The sequence below is a fragment of the Trachinotus anak genome, unplaced genomic scaffold, assembly GCF_046630095.1.
Source record: "Trachinotus anak isolate AG129_WGS33_773 ecotype Australia unplaced genomic scaffold, CSIRO_AGI_Tana_v1 ptg000015l, whole genome shotgun sequence".
In the NCBI taxonomy this organism is placed as follows: domain Eukaryota; kingdom Metazoa; phylum Chordata; class Actinopteri; order Carangiformes; family Carangidae; genus Trachinotus; species Trachinotus anak.
In genome coordinates this window covers 3,032,305-3,055,161 of record NW_027273866.1, presented here as the reverse complement: position 1 = coordinate 3,055,161, position 22,857 = coordinate 3,032,305, and the positions used below count along the sequence as shown (strand labels likewise).

The 22,857-nt window shown below is 41.2% G+C and overlaps 3 protein-coding genes across 3 annotated transcripts; 1 reads left to right on the top strand and 2 right to left on the bottom strand.

Moving 5' to 3' along the window:
- Window positions 1-3: 3 nt before the first annotated feature.
- Window positions 4-14,735, bottom strand: atg2b (autophagy related 2B). Its single transcript, XM_071498172.1, has 43 exons — window positions 14,612-14,735; window positions 13,533-13,944; window positions 13,258-13,420; window positions 12,961-13,113; window positions 12,736-12,838; window positions 12,235-12,397; window positions 11,973-12,152; window positions 11,771-11,867; window positions 11,496-11,660; window positions 11,237-11,388; window positions 10,922-11,033; window positions 10,363-10,606; window positions 10,077-10,239; window positions 9,849-9,941; window positions 9,550-9,738; window positions 9,060-9,333; window positions 8,853-8,961; window positions 8,573-8,774; window positions 7,884-8,026; window positions 7,556-7,713; window positions 7,249-7,424; window positions 7,004-7,154; window positions 6,652-6,854; window positions 5,824-5,904; window positions 5,600-5,706; window positions 5,420-5,512; window positions 5,236-5,306; window positions 5,070-5,146; window positions 4,754-4,924; window positions 4,520-4,652; window positions 4,227-4,426; window positions 3,897-4,126; window positions 3,670-3,787; window positions 3,390-3,581; window positions 3,209-3,310; window positions 3,020-3,098; window positions 2,729-2,936; window positions 2,573-2,642; window positions 2,406-2,488; window positions 2,144-2,265; window positions 1,662-1,816; window positions 1,416-1,565; window positions 4-1,320 (listed from the first exon to the last, which is right to left on the bottom strand). The coding sequence occupies exons 2-43, from the start codon at window positions 13,692-13,694 to the stop codon at window positions 1,090-1,092; spliced, it is 6,228 nt and encodes a 2,075-aa protein (XP_071354273.1). The 5' UTR covers window positions 13,695-13,944; window positions 14,612-14,735; the 3' UTR covers window positions 4-1,089.
- gskip (gsk3b interacting protein) lies at window positions 14,687-19,733 on the top strand. The gene is made up of 3 exons (XM_071498189.1): window positions 14,687-14,974; window positions 17,499-17,744; window positions 17,855-19,733. Exons 2-3 carry the CDS (start codon window positions 17,502-17,504, stop codon window positions 18,011-18,013), a joined length of 402 nt encoding a protein of 133 aa, XP_071354290.1. The 5' UTR covers window positions 14,687-14,974; window positions 17,499-17,501; the 3' UTR covers window positions 18,014-19,733.
- On the bottom strand, window positions 19,294-22,848 carry LOC139632910 (NPC intracellular cholesterol transporter 2-like). The gene is made up of 5 exons (XM_071498188.1): window positions 22,516-22,848; window positions 22,124-22,245; window positions 20,875-20,982; window positions 20,559-20,731; window positions 19,294-19,846 (listed from the first exon to the last, which is right to left on the bottom strand). The coding sequence occupies exons 2-5, from the start codon at window positions 22,203-22,205 to the stop codon at window positions 19,760-19,762; spliced, it is 450 nt and encodes a 149-aa protein (XP_071354289.1). The 5' UTR covers window positions 22,206-22,245; window positions 22,516-22,848; the 3' UTR covers window positions 19,294-19,759.
- Between the last annotated feature and the right edge of the window lie 9 nt (window positions 22,849-22,857).

The following is a 22,857-nucleotide window of genomic DNA, read 5'->3' as shown; positions in this document are numbered from 1 at the left end:
TGGTGACTTGAACCATTTTTAATTCCCTTTCATGCTTTTAATACAAATTCAAGGATCATCTGTACACGTATGTACAAGAAATATTCTTTCCACATAAACAAGAAAATAAGCAAATCAAATATCTGCAACACAACATATCACGGCAAGTACCAATATTCAAACATGTACTTAAAAAAAAAAAAATCCATCGAGCAGAATGTTAAGACTTTGCTTGAAGAATTTGAGTTGATGTAGTTCCTTTTACAAGTTTGTATCTACAATTTGGAAATGTGAGCAGCAGACTGACAAAAAAAAAAAACCCATTTGAAACTGTTTTTAAATGTAAAAAGCAGCTTTTCAGGACAGCAGCTTTCGTGAAAATTACACAACGTTGATCACAGCTCAAAATGAAATTGTGAAACTTTATATCAAATTTGGGTGATCTTCCCATCTATCATAAATTTGGGCAAATAACCCTTCAAGTCACTTAAAAGTGCTGATTACAGAACTTTACACAGCTGTAACACATTCAGTCTCTATATTAGTGCTCTTATATTTGCATGAAATGTTACACATTAGGAATATTTACAGTAAATAACAAACGGCCACATACAGTACATGTTATATAAATTAAGGGTCATTACACCTATAACATTAGTGTTCGTCAACACAATGTAGGATAAGCGAATGCAACCACACAACTTGTAAACAGCTGTTTGAGAATGAAGCAAATGTTTGCACCTCATGAGACAACAGCGTATTTCTTCATTATTTTATATTTAAAATGCCATTGTCTATTCTACAACAGAACAAAATCCACATAAAGATGATATGTGGCTCATTCATTCATCATACATCCCTTTGACTTAACACACAGTCAGACTATGCTGATAACCATGAAGGCACTGTGAGGGAACTGGTAAGCTGACACAAGCTGAATCACAGGAGCTCAAATTGCCACGAGATGAGCAGTATTTTATTTACACTAGGGCTGTAATGCACAGCTGAGATGTTCCTCTTCAGAAATGCTCTGAAGAAAGTATCCAACACATTTATTAGCTCTTTGCGTCTGCACAGTCATGGTTTCAGGTACCATTATGGCAACAACAGTTACTCCTCGCCCTGCCTCCATTTCTGCGACTCCTCCTGGCGAGCATCAGGGTGAATCTGGTTCCTCATCCCACCCAAAACATTGGAGGTGGCCTCGGTGGCCATAATGAGTGGCTTGACTACTGCTGGAGGGAGCTGTCGGAGAACTCCACCCACTGCCCCCGTCATCCCACGCTGCTCATGCTCCCGAGTGGCTGTGTCATAGATGGTCAGTGCAGTGTCTGTGATCCCCTGTAGATGGAAACACCATACGATTACATATATAAACAACAGTTTATTCCCATTAATGTCACTGCAGTGGAAATATTCCTTTAAGCTTGTTTTACCTCTTTTACCACAGTATAGGCTTTGGCTACACCTTCCCTCAGGTCCACAGGCTGATGAGCCAGTCCATAATGGGAGAACCGTTTTATCCTCTTTGTGTCTCTCTCATCAGGCACTGGAGACACCATGTCATAAGCTGTCTCAGCTGCTGCCTAAAAATCAGACAAAGCTGTGTAATTATTTGATGCTTCACGGAGGCAGTACTAATGAATACAGTCACTTTAGTGACAGTGGACAGGCCAGTTTACCTGTATAGTTCGCACCATCCTGTTGGTGAGCTCCAGAGCAGCCATAGCAGTAGAGGTTCCAAAGGAGGCAGTGCCGCGCTGAAACCCGCGGACTATCCGACCATCTTTCCTGTACTGCTCAATCGGGAGCCAGACCAAGTCCCTGAATCCCTGAACTGAACAAAACATTCATCATAAGAACAGGGAAATACAGAACCTGAGAGTCATACCTGGATCAGTAAACTCACATACTGCACATGTATATTCACAGTGCTCTATTAAGTAAATCATAACATTTATTGTATTGAATATGGTAGTGAAAAAGGAAAGGAAGCTTTTAAGTTCAGCAGTAGAAGCTGAATCTCACAATATTACTGGTTTTACTTTTTGCTTTTATCATGTATGATACCTTTCAATGTGCATTCTGAAATATAAATGCATCTGAAAACACAAAATCAACACAAAACAGCTTATGCTGGGTTAGGAACATGCGTTGTACTCACCCAGCTGTACCAGTGAGTGAATAGGTCCAACACCACCCAGTAGACCTGGCAGCTGGTTCTTCTTTATGTCATTTAGCCACTCGTTTATTGCATAGGAAAACAGCTTATCCACACCTAATAATCTGAAAGAAAGACAAGTATTAGTATATTGGGAATAGTGAATTACATGCTTGATGCATCATGTTTTGTGGTGTGTGGAAAAATTGCAACTAATAAACAAAAAACCCTCACATGATATACAGTATTACTGAGATAAACATACCCTTGTCTGTAGCACAACCGTCTCAGTTTCAGCTCTGAACAATTCAGCTGTGTCAGCCCGATAATGATCCCTGCAAATGTTCCCTGAAAGAAAAAAGTTATTAAGTTATTCACAAAGCACCAATAACATGATGTGGAATTAACGCAAAGTGCTCTTAGACCATGTACCTGCTCCATTGAAACATGTTTCCCATGGTAATCCAAGCGAATAGGAACCTCAGAGGTAAATCGAAACTCCCTGTTAGGAAAAGAAATCGTGACCAAATCTAAATATTTCACTCCAACTTCCAAGGGGTTTCATTATTTCATTTCTTTAACACTGACCTAAAGAAGATTGGCTGGTCCGTGAAAGAAGGAGCAGAAGCTTCATCAGTCACTTCTTCCCTGCCAGATGTGGAGAAACCATTGTGGCTCAAACGTCTCTGAGCAGGCACTGAGATGATGGGAGCCGGGTCCTGGCTGCTGCCAATGTGCTTGGAGAAGCTGCAGGAGATCTCAGGGGCAGCTGCTTTCTTCATGGAAACACAAACAGCTGCAAAACAAAACATCATCAGGAGCTTTGCCTTGAAAATATGGTTTACAACAAAGGATGTTTGTGTGAAAGATCAGTTTTACCTTCTTGTGCAGGCGGTGAGAAAAACTCAACTTCAGTGGCAAGACTAGTAAAGAAGTCCTTCAAGAAGAATAGTGCATCCTTCAAACAAACAAAAAAAACAGGATTATCACTTCGAAAATTTTACTAAGGATGTTGAGTTTTCCATATATTTGAAACAATGGAAAAAGGATCTGTATTGAGTCTTGTACCTGATCGATATTGAGACGAAGAGGCATCAAGGAAACACGCAGACAGCACTCCTGAGGAGCCTGGCCTGACTCTGGACACATGTGCAGTGCCTTAACTGTCAACTAAGAGCCAAAGCACACAATAAGTTACACCAGGACAACACTTCAGACTGGGTTAATTTGAGTGTGTTGCCTTTCTCACCATGTTAGAATGGGCTTTCCGGGGCATTTCTTTGCTGGAGTACAAGTAGAGGAACTTGTTCATCTGTGAAGTAGCCAGTCTGTCTCGAATCTCCAAGTCCTGCACAACAAACACCTGTCGGGAGACTGGCTGGTCCACTGCTGACCCAGAAGCCGCCTGGGCCTGCGGGTACACCTCATGTTGAAATCTCACCTAAGGTAAAGGAAAAGATGGTAAACAGTGAAGAAATGACCGAAGGCATTTGATTGAGTGTATCATAATAAACCGAAAATAACTTTACCTTGCTGAGTTGGATCTCCATCAGGACGTCGGGGTTCCTTCCTTTTCCACCTCCCGCCCGTCCTGAAGCCCTGGCCTGTCGGACTGGAGTTTGAGAGGGGGAGCTATGAGGTGTAGACCTGCATGCGTGAGAAAAAATTTAAAATTAAAACAGTCTGTTTCCTATTAAGCACGTTCAAACAATTGTCAAATTGTCTTCACAATTTAACAGCATGTTGCATGACTCACCCCCGGCTTCGAGCAGGAGAGGCTGTGAAAGTTGCACTCCCAAAGTCTTTCCCACCATAAAGGTGCCAGATAACAGAGATCTCCTTGATGAGGTAGCGCACCTCTGGGATGGGAAAGTTCATGGCTCCACGACTGGAATCACTCCCATCCAGAGGTTGACTGAAGTGGTCATCTTTGATTTGCACTGGGTCTGAAGTAAGCTGCTTCACCACTGGCTCCTGATCACGATCCTGAGACAAAGATTTCTTATAGTGAGGCAACACAAGTTATATAAAATCACAGTCAATCACTGTCACAAAGCCAAAACTGTCTGAATGAGTATATCCCAACCTCTCCTCTAGAACCAGGTGTTTCCAGGATACAAAAGTCATCCGTCTCTTGGGCCAGGTTAGGGACAGGAGTGATGAGAGGAGAGTGAAGCATGGGGTAAGTGGGGCTTGAATCTTGGTTAAAATTGCCACTCTCATCTGGGAACAGGAACAGGTCTGAGCGAGGTGGGTCATGGTCATGGTTCCGCTCCTCGTGTGCACCTGCAGATGTGTGAAATGTTACAAAATCACATAAAGTGCAGTTACATCAGTCAAGGATTTACAACTTTAATCCTAACTTAACAAGCTCCGCACCATTCTGCTGTGGGCCTGGTGTATGCTGCCCATCAGTCTCCTCCATGGCTTCACTCATCAGATCCTGCAACATCTGCTGCTCAGTCTCAGCGAGCAGGGGGGTCTGAGATGTGGGCCGGCTGGGAAACTCCGCCTGTCCAAAAATACACTCAGACTAAGCACACATGACGGGTGGGGGTTTGAAATTGTATTGTAACTATGTAATATTGGCTCATGATCTGGGTCACCACTGACCTTGGTTCTTTGTGAAGTGCTGCTGTGCTTGGCCTCTGGTTCTGCAGGGGGCAGCAAGTCTCCATAGCTGGCTACATACTGGATAAGGTTCATAAGGGCGGCACAGGAGTCTGAACATGTTCTGATGTGAATGACATCACTGGAGCAGCGCAGCTCAAATCTGGGCTCCGACTGTCACCCAAGAGATGGTGAAAAAGTAGAAAGAAATGTGTGATCTTTGTTCTTGAGAGAAAAAGTCTAAAATGTCAATGCCATTTAGAGAGAGTGAGAGAGTGAGAGAGTGAGAGAGAGAGAGAGAGAGAGAGAGAACTCTTACCAACTTTCCATCCACTCCAGGTTTGACAGCTGTAATCCTCAGCTCCAGTGTCCCCATGTCTACCACTTGGACATAATCTGTGACAAAAACCAAAAATAAACATTGGTCAATGCTGCATTTTAAAACATGTCAAGCAGTTTACTCAAAACCACTGAAGTCAACTTACCACGTGCTAGATTAACTGAAACTGCATTACTCTTGTCTGAGAGGAACAGAGCAGCTTCGTCCAAAATTATCCTGCAATCAACATGTTCTGCTTAGCGAAGACAAATGTTTCTATAACTCAGTTGCAATTATGTCTTTCAATCTCGTACCAGCTACAAAACCAGAGACTGTAGACTATTTTATACCTGAGTGTTGAAGAAGAGTGATCTAAAGAGACACTGCTGGAGATGCTGAACGTCTCTACAATCAGGAGCGATCTGAGTGGCAGGTAAAGGGGTCTGTGAAGAGAACAGCACACGAATAAATGCAAGGAGAACACATAACCTTTAAATGAGTTTGAGTTTGAGTTTTGAGGTGCTCTTTACCTGTAGTCTAGAGAGCAGCTCCATAGGTGTAGATGTAGGGTGGTGACAGATGTAGGAGGGGCGTAACCCAGCACAGGCTCATCAGAAACATTCAGAAAGTCAACAATCTGTTGAACATAAATCAGCAATAAGATTACAAAGGTTTGATTTTATTGCAAGATATTTTCTTCAACTGTTCTTTGGTTAGTAAGAGGTAGTGAAATGGTGGAGCCATTTTGTCTTACCTGGTCATACCAACCCAGGCTGGGGGGGACAACTCTGTGCTGAAGTGTGGCCCCTCTCACTCCAACAGCAACCAGAAATTCCTGCATTAACACACATCACCACAGTCAGCAGCTAACCAAAAGCAAGCTGGCTGATATTCTTTCAACAATAATTCTCCCCAAATAGAGCTGCTGCCTGACTGAATGAATCTGTGTTAAAACAGATGCAACTGCATGGGTGTCGTTTTGGAAATGAATCAATAATCAACTGATAATCATGTCTGGTGGTTCCTAGCAGAAAAAACGTTGACTTAACTGCCAATTATTTTCCTACTGTGGCATGACTGCGAGAGCTCAATGGACCCATTTATAAAACACAAGTATTTACTGTGCTCTTATATGGCAAGGTCAAGGTTTAGAACTGAGAGAACAAACAGAAAAAAACACTAATTTTGACTTTAGCCCCATCTGCAGGGCAAATTTGGCCACGAAAGGCTCTGAGGTTGAGTCTGCAGAAATGACAACCACAGTATTTAGTACCAAGGCAGTCTTAGTCATTAGAGCTAAGAAATTGACCCCTGTGGGAAATGTCCAGGCAGTGTCACAAGGTAAACCTGCGGGGTCACAACAGGATAAGAAAGAAGAAAAGTTCTATTATATTTTTCCCAACTTTTCTCTAATCTTTGCTTTTTTCCTTTGATCATTTTACATCTTCAGGCCTCTAAAGGTTATTCAAATACACTACTCTAATGCAGCATGTGATCCTGAGGTCACTTTGATAAGGGGACAGAACAAAAATTTATATCAAGGTGTTCTGAGGCCAACCTGTAGGTTTATCTGAGTCTCTACCTTGACGTTGCGTTCTGCATTCTGTGATGAGATTTTGACAGCGACAGACACCATGCTGCGGGCCTCCAGACCAATACCCTCTGAGGGTGTTGAGGATCTCTCAGGAGACGTCTCTGACTGGTAGATAGTTGGCTCTAGCCAATGGGGATGTGTCCTGCAAGGCAACTTGATGTCTGAGACAGAAGTGCCTCCTTCCATAAGTCCTGAGCAGATTGACAGAGTGAAAAAAAAACAACTATATGAATGACAGAACAGCAGACAGTAGATACAGTAGAAGAGTACTCACATTGTTAACAAATATCACATATTTACAAGAACATAATATTATAGTGAACCAGTGCAGTTGGTTTACCTTGGTGATACATGCAAATGCTACTGGTGTGGAAGCAGATGTAGTGTTGGTCTTTGTAGCCTTCATACTGCGTTACACTGAACAGCACAGTGTTTTTAACCTCCAGCCAGAACTCGCCATGTTTGTTTTTCAGAACACTTTTATCCTCCTTCTGTAAAAAATAAAAAGATTGAGGCTCAACCCCACTATCTGATAAACAAAATGTTAGAAACCTGTGAGAACAGTAAGTATTTCACAAAGATTACCTTAGCATTAGTTTGAAGAGCTACCAGGCCATGATTGACACTGAGGATGACAGAGAACAGACTCTGGGAGGTCTTGCTCTGGGTTTTGGGCTTTTTCTTTTTGCGAGACCTAGGGCCCAGGTCAGAGGCAGGAGAGTAATAGTGCATGTTCTCTTCTTCTGAGCCGCTAGTCTCCTCTGAAAGCACAACACAAAGCATGTCAATGCAGTGATTAAAGCTGCAGGGTGTTTTAAACTGACCCCATATCACAAATTGTTACTAAAAAATGTAGTCTGAGAAATTATGTGAAAAGTTTTTGCTGCCTCACCGTCAGGTCCAGTAGAGCGGAACTGGCTGAAGCTGTCCTTGGAGTAAGTGTTGATCAGCTGACTGGCGACAGAGAGGCCAACTCCATATGGCATGTTCTCAACGGTTTCCACTGGAGATGGAGCAGTGGGCTCCCACAACAGCAGGTCATTGTTTATCCTAAAATATTATGAACATTGATTTTAGATTCAATTGCTTTACTGGCCAAACACATCACCCAGACTTTAGCCATCTTTCTTTCCATGACCTTAACTCTAATATTTACCAACTTGTTCTGCTGTACTTTTATTGCCATGCTGCTTTTTAATATAATATTATTAATTCCATACCTGTTGTGTAGTTTTTCATAAAATGCCTTGCTGGGTAGCGCTAATTGCACATTGGGGAAACACATCTCAAGGATGAAGCGAGAGTTGTTCATGGTTTTTTCCTGGAACTCTGTCATCTCAGCAACATCACCAGGAATAACCATCTGGAATAAAAATAAATTCAAAAAAAAATTATAAACATGGGCTCATCACCACATGCTCTGTCAACAGGTTAGGAATGCAAAGCAGTGCTCATGTTGCTTTTTGCATAATGATGCATCTGTCATACATCATCCTGAGGATTGCCTCGCTCCTGAATGCAAATTCATGCACCTGCACAAAGTCCACCTGCTTTGGACCAATGTCATCATCAATACTGCAACACCAAATTTTCGATTAAGCAAATTTACAAAGAAATGTTTTCAAATATAAGGAAATATATTTTCTGCTGCACATCAAATGAGTCTTATCCTCCTGTCAAGCATATCTGTGCATTTACAACATGTCATTAACTTTGGTTCAAACTGGGAGGATTTTGAGTTTGACAAATGATATAAAAAGAGTAGTGTTTATACACCTGGATAATTTCTAAGCCAATATATTTAGCAGATGTTTTAAGCTCCACTGCATTCACTTAATTTTTAATATGAACAGTAGTTGTCTGTTTTTTTAACATTTTTAATGAATGCTGCTCTTCAGCCATGACCCACCTCCTCATTCTCATACATAACCCTACGCGAAGAAAAGGGTGACGGCTCTGGTTTCCCAAAGTCACACACATCCTTCAGTGAATGAGCAGCTCCTTCCTCCTCTTCCTCCTCAAGAGAGTGATCTTCAGCCCCCTCATCATCTTCAGCTGTCACACGCTCAAGGATCGAGTGGACTGCAGTGGGGTTCATCTTCAGCACAACCCTGCTCAGAAAAATGTAACATCAATGAAGGATCCCCCTGAATGGACAGGTCAGTTTGAGATTGATTAGATAAATTTACCTCGGCCAGTCAAACTTTACACTTTCAGATGTTGCCATGTCTCCGTCCATGGTGTGGGACACTCTGAGGAACCGGGCAGCTGGTTGATCTGGCTCCTCTTGGAACTTCCCTGTAAATAAAGGAAAAAAATATAGAGCAGGTAGAAAGCAGCTCCTCATTTAGAATAAATCTTTAAAAAGCAGTTTGGAAACTTTTTGGACCACCTACCAATAAGGTCCCTAAAAGTGAGCTCCATCTTGGTTTGGTCGGGGGAGCTGCCACCTATAAACTCCGTTTTCACTTCCAGGTCTTCAAACTCCAGGTAGAGTACTTCCTTCTGCAGGGACTTCTTGAACCAAGGGCCCCTCTCCTGATCAGAGCGCAGGTCAGGGATGGGGAAGCGGACTGCAAGGCCCAGGACTGGGGCATTGACAGTCAGCGATACATGACAGTTGGCTGGAGTGTGGCTGTCGTCAAGGAACACCTCTGTAAAGGCCTTGTGCTGTGAAATTAGTTCAGTGACACAAAGATGTGGATTATATACAATGATATAAAGCTGGTAAAGATGCAACTGATTTACCTTTTTTAATCTCAGTTTAAGATAGTGACAGAGTACAATAATAATTATTATTGAGACATTATATCTTTATACCTTAGTTATTCATATTTCAAAAAATTATTTTAATATTAAACCAACGGTTGCTAGGAGGAACCTTACCAAGCTGACATGTTTATTATAGGATGTATACATATGGGAGGCCATCATCTCTGTGGTGGCCAACTTCTGAGGTTGTAGCAGTGAGTTGAGACGGTCTACGATGCTGATGTCCAGCTCAGAGCGCACAGGGCCCAGCTCCACCTGGATCTCAGCTTTCCTGGGAATGGTGCTGAGGCGAACCTGGCCGCCCTGCTCAGAGAAGCAAAGTGGATGGCAGACAACCATGCAGAAAAAAATGAAGTTTTTGTGTATTAAGAGCTGGTGTTTTGGTTCCTTATTGGACTAACAAATGCTATTACCTGAGGGCCCCTGCGCTCAGCCTGTTTGTAAAGCAGGTGAAGGCAGGTGGTAAGCTGCGCGTCAGCACTGGCTGTGGTGTCAAATGTCAGGAGCTGAAGTGTGACAGAAACACTATTGAGAAACACTCCTAATGCCATGCCAGCTGCAAATGAGTTTATATGCAGTGTTTAACCAACTAAAGCTCAGTGAAGTGCAAAATGTGCTGAGCTCAGGCTTGAAACTCTAACCTCAGTGTACTGAATGCCTCTTTGGGAGCCACCAATGACAGCATCAGAGGGGAAGAGACACTCCAGAAATTCCATCTGGTTAAGGGAGACGTCGGTGCTAAAAGTCCGCAAGCTTGATCCCTGACAGTGCTCATAGTTTATCTTCAGACCCTGGCCCACAAACCTGCAGATATAAGGCCAGGCCAGACAGGTATTTACACACCAAAATCATTCACCCTGTCGTACAGTAAGCAAGACAACAAATACAACCTTGCACAACAGGAATTAGTGGAAAATAAAAGCGCACCTGAGGTGGTCATGGGGACAAGCCTGATTAAACACTGTCCGGGACTGAAGGAAAGCAGTTGGGGCGAGCAGGCCTGGTCCCACCATGCTGAAGAAATGTGCAGCCATGGGGCCAAGGGGACTGGGAGCAGCATCTGGTGGTGGCAGCGGGTCGATGTGGAGGACAGAGACAGCCAGGCTGCTCAGTGTCAGCTTTAACACCAGCTCTGGCCTTGACTCATCACCATGGGTTTTTGATGGATGGGCTGAAATGCAACAATGACAGATATACATTACATACAGAAACTTTATTTTCAGTCTTTTAAAAACTCAGGGTCAGAGGGGAGAGAGTTGCAGATAAAGTGACCAAAGAAACACTTTATCAGTTGATATCACTGATTAGCACACTTGCAACCAGAGAGGGGGAAGCAGTCAGGGAGATAAGCTGATGTAATCTTTGGTTTGAATGAAAACATGCAAATTAATTTCCCTCTTGAAAGCACATGGTTGCAGAGGGAGTAGTATTTAACAGTTACTTGTATAAACACTCTAAAAATATACTGTCGTACTGTTATACTTACAAGTCTGTCTCAGTAATTTTTGAGGGAGCTGTGAATCCCGTGACTGGACAGGGGTTTCATTAGCCTGCTTCTCTCTTTGTCTTGGTACATCCATGTAATCATCCCACAGAGCCTGCAAACACAGATATGATGCCAGATTGTGTGAGAACAATTCATTTGGAATATTTTCAAGCTACAACACAAATGATAAAAAAAAACCAAAACATTTAAATACCTCCTTGCTTTCTAATTAACTAATTAAGTAACCAGATCACTGACAGTCCACGCACTCAGCTACATTATATTTCAATGTTTCTCTATGACTTTGGGACTTACTGCAGCGTTTCCAGAGGGAGATTCTCCTGGGGAGGCAGAGTAGTTGCTATTAAGTGACAAATCCAAGTCAACAGTAGGTGGTTCACCCAGAGGAGGCAGAGATGACAAACTGTGAGACATGTCCATGTCAGCCATGGAGAAGAACACATCATCTACATCAGCAACCAAAAAATAAAGAAAGGGACACATTTTATTAGATAAAAGCAACAATGACATCTGACTTGTAAGAAATTACAAGGTTAGAGTGTTTGAATCCAACCTCGACTTGACACAGTTCTGGTGGTCTGGCTTTCAAAGAGGTCGGGGTCTGTTCCTGGCACAGCGGTATCCTTCTTCAGACAGCGGTTCAGCTCCATATGGAGACGATATTCATCTTCCTGCTGTATGGGTCGACTCTTCCTATCCTTAGCCCATTCCCGGGCACCTTCACACAAAGAGCAAGAAATACTCTGTTTGCTCTATTTGTAAATAACTCATGTGGGGACAATTTTACCCCGTTTGGTCCAAGTCATCCATCAACAGATTGGTGCTCACCTCCACCAGAGAAAGCTCCAAACAAGTCCAGAAGAAGATGAACTTGGCGCGGGGACAGCAGGAAAATAAGAGTATCAATATGTCCAACAACATCCAGCTGAAAAGCAAAGCATGTCAGACAGCCTGATTATTGACATTACAAGTGCAATATACTGAGTAAATAATCAGGGACATTTTTATAATATTTTGTAATTTGATTTACCTTTGCTCCAGGCATAGCTAGGTTGTTTTTCAGAGTGAGCGACAACTCAATTCTACCACCAAGGCTCCCAACCTGCACAGGTTCAAAGGGTGTAGTAGAGGACACAGGCTCTGTGAACTGGGGATGAGGCTCACAAATTATTTTGGGATTCCAGCTAGGGGAGAGCTTTGGCTCAGTTTCCTGGAAAATAAGATATATTTTTAAAAAAAGGTTTATACATACAACCCTTTTACGCCAAATTTCAAAGACTCGCTACACCAACCATTGGAGTGGGTGAAGATTTACAGCCAGCTCGAGACACATCGGAAAACTCATCCCAAAATATGGTGATGCCTTCCATCTGCAGGTTTTTATGTGCAAAAGTGGTTGGCTGATGCACATTCACACTTGAACTCTCCTCGCCTGTTTCATCGCAGTAAACAATCCTGAAAATAACCACAATACAAAATTAGCATGACGAGGAGCTACAGTATGACAGTGAAGATTGATGCATCAACAACTGATTTACATTATACAGTATGTACTTCAAACTGGGGTCATCTTCCATAGGGCAGCAGCCATTTTTCACACTGAAACTGTAATTCTATCTTTAATGCTTCCCCTCATCTACGACTTTTCCTTTGTGATTGATAATAGTTTTAGATTTAAGAGTGGAAATGAATACGTGACTACGACTTTTACCTGGATTCAGTTATTAAGTGTTGATAAATGTTTCTATTATTATGGAAAGTCAACTGTTGTCCCGCTGACTGTCCAAACTTACTTGTCGATTCGTATCTCAAGAGCAATTCCAGTTTTAGAATTTTCCGGAATGTGTTCGACTCTGAGAATGGTGTCTAAAAATGTCACTTTAACCCTTCTCAGAACTGCAAGAGAGAAAAGAAAAATCAGTTTATGTAATGCTAGCAAAGTAAACATCTTAACCTCTTAATGCTAGCAAAGTAAAATTCTTAAAATAAAATGTTGCTTAACGTTATGATCATATTACCTGTCTCTATCGTTTCTGCAAACTTCTCTAATCCCTCAAAAGGCTGAAAGCTCTCTCCCATATCGTCGGTGAGTTTCTGGCTCAGACATTCTTTGGCAAGCTGCATGCTGCTCGTCATGAAACTGGACCAGTACATGGGCTCAATGCCAGATGCTGGAAAAAACAGCCAGTGGTGACACATTAATTTGCTTTTCAGTAAAATTAATTACCAACTTGCTTACACCTTTACAAAATTACATAAAATGTAAACATATTTTCGCAACCCTTTTTTCACAGGTAGTGTTGTAGTGGCCTTACCCACTCTCGGCCTTGGTCTGAGCACCATCTCCAAACCCTTGACCTCTAGGGCACAGTTTTCCTGCAGTAGGGCTGCCCATGGGACGGTTAGAGAAATTGTCTGGATGAACCCTGCGATTACCTCAAAAGGGGCATCTGCAGTCTCTAGGAGCTCATTGAGAGACTGAGGAAAAAGACATAATGTTGAAGGCTCTCTTAGTTCATGCAGATTCTGTATTTAAATCAAATACATTCATCTGCTGTATTTTTTGCTACAAAGGTAACATTACACATACCCATTTATCCAATGGCACTTGGGCAAGTGATCCAGTGCCTTGATAGAGGTCTAGGCTGAGCTGATCCAAGCTCAGCTTCTCCTGCAGAAAGTTACCAAGGTAGCGATGCAAGAGGTATCTGCAGGCCCGCTTCTTGATGGACTCCGAAAATGGCCAAGGCATTTTAACTCAACAGGTGTACAGTACACTGGCAATGAAAGGGATTTTGAGGCTCTGCAACCGGAATGCTATAGCTACTCAAACAGCTATGAATTAATCAGTGGTGTTACAGTTGTGTCATCCTGTCGACTTAAAGACATCAAGAAATCGTGAGTTCAAACATCCTTCATATCCCAAGATTAGGGACACTTTGGAGGATGCGTTGACTCTCAGGGATGCGTCTGGGAATTGGTCCGACTCCAGTTTGCTGCGCCTACAGAAAACACATACACATGGTGCCCCCTTTTGTAATTTGACACTTCACACAACATGAGACTCAACACATGATGTTTGCAACACAGCCGAAAACAACGACCACCAAGAATGTGTTCGTTTAAGACAGAGACCGGTTTAAGGTTTTACTGAGTAGCGTTATCAAACAGTGCCACATGAACTGTCAAGTGTTATTCTCAGCACACATTTGCCCCCATTCTACAGCCAGTACAAACTAGCTAAACGCGCTTGCGAAATAGCTGTTAGCATGCCACAATCTTGCTAGTCATCAGCTACCCTTAGCTGTGTTTACTTAAACACGGCTGTCATCGTACTTAGGAGACGGGAGCTGCGTTTTGACCGCTGGCTAGACAAAGGCATGTCAACAAGCTAACTAGCCGGCTAGCAAGTGTGAGGCTAGCGAACTCCACTGTTGTCGGCAGAGTGAGGGCACATTAGCATTGTCGGCTAACAGCGGGCTAAGGTTGAAATGGTACATGCTTGCTAGTGAGCTAGCTAACCTAAAAGCCAACATTTCCCAAGTTATCTACCAACACACGACAGATGTACACTGACAAAAACAATATACATATATATGCCAATAAGATACACCGACATGCATGAGTTAGTGAGCAGAGTTGAAGATATTAATGCAGCTCTTAAGTTACCTTCTGTCTGAGTTGTTTACAAACACTTTCATGACTCCGCACCGACTAAGCCTGCACACTCCGGGAAGGGATTAGACAATGATGTCATTACGTAGCGGACCTGTGCAGTCCACCATTGGGTCAAGATTTATTTGAGGTAATTATCTAGACACATGAGATAAGCTAGAAACAGGAAGCATAGTGCGTTAAACTGATTTTTTTTTTAAATTTATTTATTTATTTTATTCTGGCTGTGCATAAATCTGAGTCTAAACTTAAATATCTATCTAACGTTTGGTGACTCTCACTTGACTGAACCTTCTCCACATAGCCCGGTGTGGGCTGGAAGCTTCCACAAGCCGGAAGAACACAACCAGCGAGGAGGTGAGAAAAATGAACGCAGTTTGGTTTGAAAGGATTTTTGCAGCGTACTCAGCTCAAACGCGATTACCTCTTTTAACATCATGTTATATTCATTTTTAAACAAAGCGATTGAGATACGTTTATAGCCTACAGAGCGGTCGATTATTTTGCCACCGTTAAACAGAGCAGTGACTTAGCTGTTACTTCTCCCAGAGTTTACCCCAAAATACAGCAAATGTTTGACATCTAAGTTAGCCACAGAAGAGCAGCCTAGATTACTATATGAATGAGCTGATATATAACATTTGCATGAAACTCACGCATTGATTCACCACCAACTATGATGTCTGTAATGACAGTAAAAAACACTTGTTTTGCTTCAGCTAGCTAAACAAGAGGGCTGCTCAGAGTCCTCAAGATGTCGCTGTGATGTTCATGTAATTAATATATCACTCACATTAACGCTATTACCTGGGTGGTGGGCGGTGGTACATGTGTACTTCTGGCAGTGTACTACTCAAGTACTGCATTTCAGCACAAAGTTGAGCTCTTCAGTATTTCATGCTACTTTATGATTCTACCCCATTACAGTTTCGAGGGAAATGTTGTATTTATTTTACTCCACTACATTTATTTGGCACCTGTAATTACTAGTTACTTTACAAATTAAGATTTTACACGCAAAACATATAAGCATCTTATAAAACATGACGCATATTTATAGATCAGACTACTCAGCACTGTATGATATTGTTGGAATAAGCTCCACCTCGACCAACTACAGTAACATAATGTCACATGTACATGAATACTATAACTTAAGTAACAATTCTGAAAGAAGTGCTTTTACTTGTAATTGAGTGTTTTCCATTGTAGTGTTGCGACTTTTACTTGAGTAAAGAATCAAAATACTTCCACCGCTGCTGAGGTGCATTTGCCAGTAGGTCTTCAGCTATCTTTTAATCTGTCGATTCGTTGATTTGCCAACACAGCATTAAGGGTTCAGTCTAGAAAACTTCAGGAATGGCAAATGTCAACAAGTCTTGTCTCGAGCCAGTTTAATCAAAACCCAAAAAAGAAACCCTGAAAAAACAAAATAGTGATAATAATAAATGTATATCCTATTGAAATCTGTATCTAACTCTAATCTGCTTATTCTTACTGAATGCATGAAAATGGGCACAATGGGATCTTGTGGTGGTGCTGTCAACTTGGAGCCCTGGCACTTTGAGGTGGTTTAATATACAGTTTAAAAGGAACAAATCATAAAATCATAATCATACTTGCTAACAAGGGCTCCTCACCAATAAAGGCATCCAGGCAGCAGAATGAAAGGTGACAAAACCTGATGAGAAGCAACATGCTACAGCTGACATGCAGGAAAAAGGCTCATACAGGAATGCACAACGTAATACCTCTTGACATAAATGGGACATGACAAGTTTCAACAAATGTACCAGAGTACAAATAGTAGGTGTGTAGAACTGGAACAGGTGTTTGAGTTGTTATTTAGCAGTTTGTTATATTCAGAGTGATCTTCAGTGACTGAAGCAGCATCTGAATGAAATGATACTTAAACACCAAAACTATTAATCAGAAATTTTGTGTGTGTTTGTGTGTATAGAAATTATTCAGATCCCTTTATGTTTTATGTTTTGTAGATTTAGAAAATTTTTGTAAATTCATTAAAAATCAAAAACTGAAACCATTAATTTGGTACTTTGTAGAAACCCCCTTTTGGCAGCAGGTATACTGTAGCTTTGAGTCTTCATGGATAAGTCTCCCTGGCAGAATCTGTCAGATTGCATGAGAAGCATCAGTGAACTAGAGTTTAAGTGGAGTTAAGATGGGTTAAACTGGGGTTAAAGCAGGGTTTAAATCTGGGCTTTCTGTGACTTGATAGATAACAACTAAACCTAGTCGGGACCCACTAAACCATTTTCTCTGAAAGTTTTCTGCGTTGAATACTTCAAATTTGTTACAAAATACCAATTTATCTCTGGCACTTGTGTAGGTTCGGTAAATTAATGAAATATTAAAGTAGGTTCAACATGGTGATTAAGTTCTTGAAATACTGGTTTAACATTTCCTCTTTTGCACTCTAAAAAAAGAGTTCAGAGAGCAGTCAGATGCACGTGTGTTTCACTTCTGTTTCAGACGCATCTTGTGATGCTTACATTATGTCTGAAGGACTGCAGTTGTATGAACCCTTGTAATATTACAATGCTGCGGACTGTCGCACAAACACACATCTTTAAGTGTTTATGACCAGCTGTTAGAGATGTAGTTTAAAAAACCTTCATTCGGTGTACTATGTTCTCAGTATAGATAATACTTCACAGGATGGTTTGTTGCCATGACAGTGAACAACAGCTTGTTCTGACACTGTCCTAGAAATCTGTAGTGTTACTGAAGTGTACTCATGTGGATGGGGAACTCTTTTTTTTTTTTTTTTTTTCCTTTTGGGAATCAGCTAATTTTATTAGAATACAGTCAAGTCTGGGCTCCAGCTGAGTCAGTCAGTAATGTTGATGTTCTGTCATAGGGGATGGAGATAGACTGCCAGCCTGAGGAGCCCATTGTCTCTTCATTTGATGAGGACTGTGTTGAGCTTGGTGACGTCAAGGACATGAGATTGGAGGCAGAAGCAGTGGTCAATGACGTACTCTTCGCTGTCACTGAAATGCACGTGTCACAAAGCCTCAACAGTGCGTCGGACGTGGCGTACATAAACGTGGAAACAAGAGAGGGAAATCGCTATTGTCTGGAACTCACAGAGGCAGGACTGAGGGTAAGACACAGTGAGACAGTGGTTTCTTGTTTTATTCCTCATCATGTGCACTTTAAAGACCCCAAACCATGCAGAGTTTCACAATAACACACTCATTTCTACCCAAACAGGTGGTGGGCCATGCTTTCGATCAAGTGGACGAAGATTTGAGCAACCAGTATCATGAGACTGTTTACTCGCTTCTGGACACGCTGAGTCCAGGTTACAGAGAAGCTTTTGGAAATGCTTTGCTCCAGCGGCTCGAGAGGCTGAAGCAAAATGGACGATAGAAAAAGGGACCGAGATGCTGCATAAGTTATACAAGCGAAACAGGGGCTGATGATGTGGGTGTATTTGGCTGTGAGCCAATAATAACCAAGTCTGGTCAAATATTATAGCCTATCATGTGATGTCCACCTGCCTAGCTACCACTACAATAAGGGGTACCCTGCCCTATCAACTTTGCTTTGTTCCGAGTTTCATATCATCGAATGACTCCATGTTTGATACTTCAGTGAGTGCTAGGGATTGGCTGTATGGGATGTGTTGCAACATTGTGTTGTTGACTTAAACTGTGGAAAGATCTTTCAGTTTCCACGTTGCAAATTTGTAACTGTGAACCTTTTGTACTCATCAAAGCGATCTGAGAAAGAAGCAGCAAGTTGTATTGATAGTACTTCAGTTTCTCCCTCTGCCCTGCTTGCACTAAAGCTGTGACCTGATGACTGATATCTGCGCAAATATATTCAACTAGTTCTCATTCAGCAGGTGTCTCAGTGAAAGAGCCAAAGCTGTTCTCTCTCTCTCTCTCTAACTCATATTGCCTTAACGACTGACTTTTGGTTAGAAAAGTACAAAAATTAACACATTATGTTTTACTTATTTTATGTTGAGGGAGTTTATGAATTTGTGGGACTGTTCTTTCATATGGACACTAGGTGAAAAAAAACTTTTTTTGAAGGTTCTAATTATGTTATAGACTGACACTGTATTCAGTATTACAGTTAATTGTGTTTAGATATTAGTTTTTTCCCTCCATAGCCCACAGTACATTACATCTCAAGCTTGCATTCCAGACTGTAGCTTTCTCTGTGGAGGTTTAACTATATACTTTTGTCTTTTCCTCAAACAGCCTTTGCTTCTATTCAGGAAGGACTTCTAGAGCTGCTTTTAGTTTGTTGATTTATCGTACGTGACCTGGTTATGATCCCATGTCAGTCTTAGAAAATCTTTAAGAAAATGTGTTCTCTTTGCATACATACTGTTATTCCTTGCTGCTGGCCTTTGCTCAGACCAATAAAATCTCAAAAGTATGTCAAGGCTTCTTTTATTTCCCCAGTAAAGTCTTAAACTCATTTTAAGGCTCTGTTAATCTTCATATCTTACCACCATGACCAGGTGTTGCAAAGCTGGGCTGCGCAGTACTACCATCAGCTACACTGACTGACAGCTATGTAACAAAGGCTGATAACAGCTGTAACAGTCCTTTTAGCACAAATTTTACTAAAAAGAAACTGCTTAAACAACTTAACAGTTACACATGTCAGATTCACATACAGTGAAACTTGGGTACACATTAGATTTCTTTATTAGAATTTACTTTTCATATGACAGCACGAGGTCAGTAAGAAATATTACAAAAGTTGAAGTAAAGAAAAAGTACAGTGTGTACCTTTTCTGACTACACAGCAGCCAGTAAGCCAAGACATTTGCATCATAGTGAAATGTAGTTGAGCCAGGATCATTCACACAAACATTAACCTGTGTCATTTCACTTACACAACTCTTAAAAATCAACTGTTAGGAAGATCACAGCGAAAAAAAAGTAATCAATCTTTCATTTGTTTCAGTAGGATTTAAGATGCGTGTATGAGGCAAAGTCTTGCAAACTCGTGAAAGACATCTTAAAAATCAATTTAATGAATGAATGAATGAATGAATAAAATGGAGATCTTTACATTTTTACTCAAAGCTGAATCCCTTTTTTTTTTTTTTAAAAAAAGAAAATAATACATGTCTGAGGTGTTGTTGCCAATTTAGCTCACAATCTGAACTGGGAACCTGATGCAGAACAAGTCTTGTTTGTTGTCATCTCTCAGTTCCCACTCCACAACCAGCTTTATCTAGAAATGTGAAAAAGGAGTAGTTAGTGAACCAGGTGCACATCATTTCTCTGACCTTTTATTTAAAAAAGAAAAAAGGGAACACACAAGTAAGAGGTAAGAGGCCAAAATAATCACCGAGACAAGGGAGAGAGAGAAACCTACATCTTTACCTGTATTTAAAAAAGAGGCGCAAAAAAAAAAAAAAAAAAACCCCCCCCCCCCCTCCTATCGCTGAGTATGAGACAAAATATTTTATCATCCAACATGGACCCAGTTCAATCCAAGAGCAAAAGTGTGTGGGTTGAACTGAATAACTGAAGATGCAAGTAGTGTAATACAACATGCATTTGCCTTATTTTTTTAATTCATGGCTGACTAGATATCAGTAAATGCTATCCAATTTCAAGTAGTAGCATGGACCTGAATACATATTGTACACATTTGAAGTACTTGTGCTTTGAGTATTTTCATTTCACACTAGTTTATAGAGGAAATAGCACATTTTACCCCCTTCACTGGTTTAATTAGTGGCGGCTAGTTTCTTTACTAAAAAACTTTATATACAGTTTTAATACCAAATACATTTTGCCAATAATACTTGCATAGTTTTTATGTAGCATATCCATTGTTGAACAGTTACAGATTCTTAATTTGTTATTAAGAAAACAAACAAAAAAAAACAAACCCCATCTTAGAAATGATGGTTGCCAATGTCACATGTCGTACTTACTGCGGGATACTCAGACTTCACAGGTAGAGAGTTTAGATAGTGATAGCTCTGCTGCTTCTGGATGGGACACTGGATTCCAGACTTGCAGCCATCTTCCATGGGAATAGGGAAGGGGACTGGAACTCCAGCAATGATACCATGAACCACTGCTTTGCTCGTCTGGCTATCCACAGCTACAACAAGTCAAGACATGATATAATGAGAGCAAAGGTTTTTTTAAAAAAAAAAAAAAAAAAAAAAAAAAAAAAAAACACACAAGCAAACAAAATCACCTGTGCTGTGACTCTTGAAATTTCTAAAATCATAGTCCACTCACCACTGCTGAATGTCACATTGACACTGTAGGACTGTCCTTTGTGTAGCTGGCATGGCTGACTGGCACAAGGAGCAATGTCCACCAGGGCCACTTTGCCAGTAGTGGAGCCTGTAGAAAACATGGGGGGAAAGCCTTTTTAAAAACATAATAAATATTATACCAATATATTTATACTGAATGTTTTTTTTCCATTAGAAGTGACCAACACATTTCAAACACCAAAGCCATCTGACTGCTTCATGCTTTAGGGAGCCAATAATAATCAAACTTAAGACACTGTTACTGATTTTTACTTAAGCAATTAAAGATTTAAAAAAAACATTTTAGGTTGATCTGACACGTGCTTAAAGACAAATCTTAGATTTTAACATGAATTCACTTTAGACTAAACACAAAAAAAGTCATGTAGGACATTTTAATTTCAGAATCAACTCTAGTTTCCAGTAGCTCTCAGCACACAGTGCCAAAAAATAAAAACACACACACACACACACACACACACACACACACACACACACACACACACACACTACTGTAAAGGAAGATTCAGACTTATCACTAAACCAAGACAATAGATTTAATCTGACTCTTGATATAGTGCATAGTGAAGTATGGGGGACAAGCATGTTACTTCAAGTAATACAAAAGTATTGTGTGAGATTATTCATAGGTATTAGGTATTACAGCGGATTATCACACTAACCACACATTTCTTGCATTCATGAAGTGACCTTATGTCAAAACTATTTGACTGGAAACCGACTGACTGTGGCTGTATGGGTTAGGTTAACACAGGAAGTGAAACAGGCACGCCACTGATTTTTCTTGGGGACAGTTTGCTGGGATGAGCTGTGCTACTCGGCTGAATAATTTCCTGTGGGGGAAAAAAAAAAATAAAATAAAATCTATGCGACACAGAGTCGTGGGACATTTATCTCCGCAGGAGCGTGACCTCTGACCACATGAGCACATACTGTGAGCTGGATAAGAAACAATGCCTGTGGGACATATGCAGATTAAGGCGTGAGAGATGCAAACTATTCAATCAAAGTCGTTTTAGAGTCTTTGGATTTTGGAGTGATGGCCGAACAAAACAAGACACCTGAAAATATCAATATGGTCTCTTTTTTTTTTGTCCTGATATTTTAAAAAGGTAATAGCACAACTATGGGCCGATCTCCGGTTAAAACACAGAGGGAAGTAAGTCTTCATGTGTAGATGTTCGGGAGAAATGTCTGGTGAAACTCACCGCAGTCTAAATACTTCACTGGCACCGCACAGGTGAATCCTATCAGGCAGAGTGAGACGATGAAACCAGTCCGGACATCCATGTTTCTTTCTCTTTCTTTCTTTCTTTCTTTCTGTGTGACCCTAAAATGAGGAAATATCCATGATGCAATGTTAAAGTGAACTTAATCGCACCACTCTGCCTTCGAGTAGTCAGCAGAAAGTGCTGAATCACATGACTTCTTGTTTGTTTCCCCAAATGTCTCCAATGTAACAGTGATTACAAAGTTGAACACAAACAGGGAGAATACTCTTCGACTACCCAGCCATGTTGTAAAACAGCACAAACATCGTGATTCTCAAAAATGATACAGGACAAAGACGTTTGACAGACTTTGAGTTGACAAACTGTACCTTTGATGAGCTTCAGTCGGCGTCCGAACTGGAAATGCTACTGAACCCCTCACTCTTTATTTCCCTGTATCATGCGATTCAAGCAACGCCTATTTATATGTTACCGATGTTTTTATCGCCCGAAGTGTAGCCTGTCAGGAAACCCCCTCATCCCACAGCTCCCGTTTCCCGCGCTGTAAGTGGCAGATTCGAGCCTCAAGCACAACACGAAACCAATTACTTGTAAATGTGAACTCAGTGTAATTATTTGATCGGTGGCTCTTGTAGGAGGCGGCATACAACCCGGTCGAGCTGTGCCTGAGAGGCAAAACCACGGTACCGAAAGCCCGAAGTCATCTGACA

Bases quoted from the DNA above. Each gene is read 5' to 3' on its own strand.
- atg2b (XM_071498172.1), bottom strand. From the start codon at position 13,694: ATGCCTTGGCCATTTTCGGAGTCCATCAAGAAGCGGGCCTGCAGATAC. The intron at 12,839-12,960 runs GTAATATGATCA...TCTCTCTTGCAG, and splicing joins TGCAGAAACGATAGAGACAG to TTCTGAGAAGGGTTAAAGTG. The intron at 12,153-12,234 runs GTTGGTGTAGCG...CTTATTTTCCAG, and splicing joins AATCTTCACCCACTCCAATG to GAAACTGAGCCAAAGCTCTC.
- LOC139632910 (XM_071498188.1), bottom strand. From the start codon at position 22,205: ATGGATGTCCGGACTGGTTTCATCGTCTCACTCTGCCTGATAGGATTC. The intron at 20,983-22,123 runs GTGAGTTTCACC...TGTTTTCTACAG, and splicing joins AGTGAAGTATTTAGACTGCG to GCTCCACTACTGGCAAAGTG. The intron at 19,847-20,558 runs GTAAGTACGACA...TCACATTTCTAG, and splicing joins TGAAGTCTGAGTATCCCGCA to ATAAAGCTGGTTGTGGAGTG.
- gskip (XM_071498189.1), top strand. From the start codon at position 17,502: ATGGAGATAGACTGCCAGCCTGAGGAGCCCATTGTCTCTTCATTTGAT. The intron at 17,745-17,854 runs GTAAGACACAGT...CTACCCAAACAG, and splicing joins TCACAGAGGCAGGACTGAGG to GTGGTGGGCCATGCTTTCGA.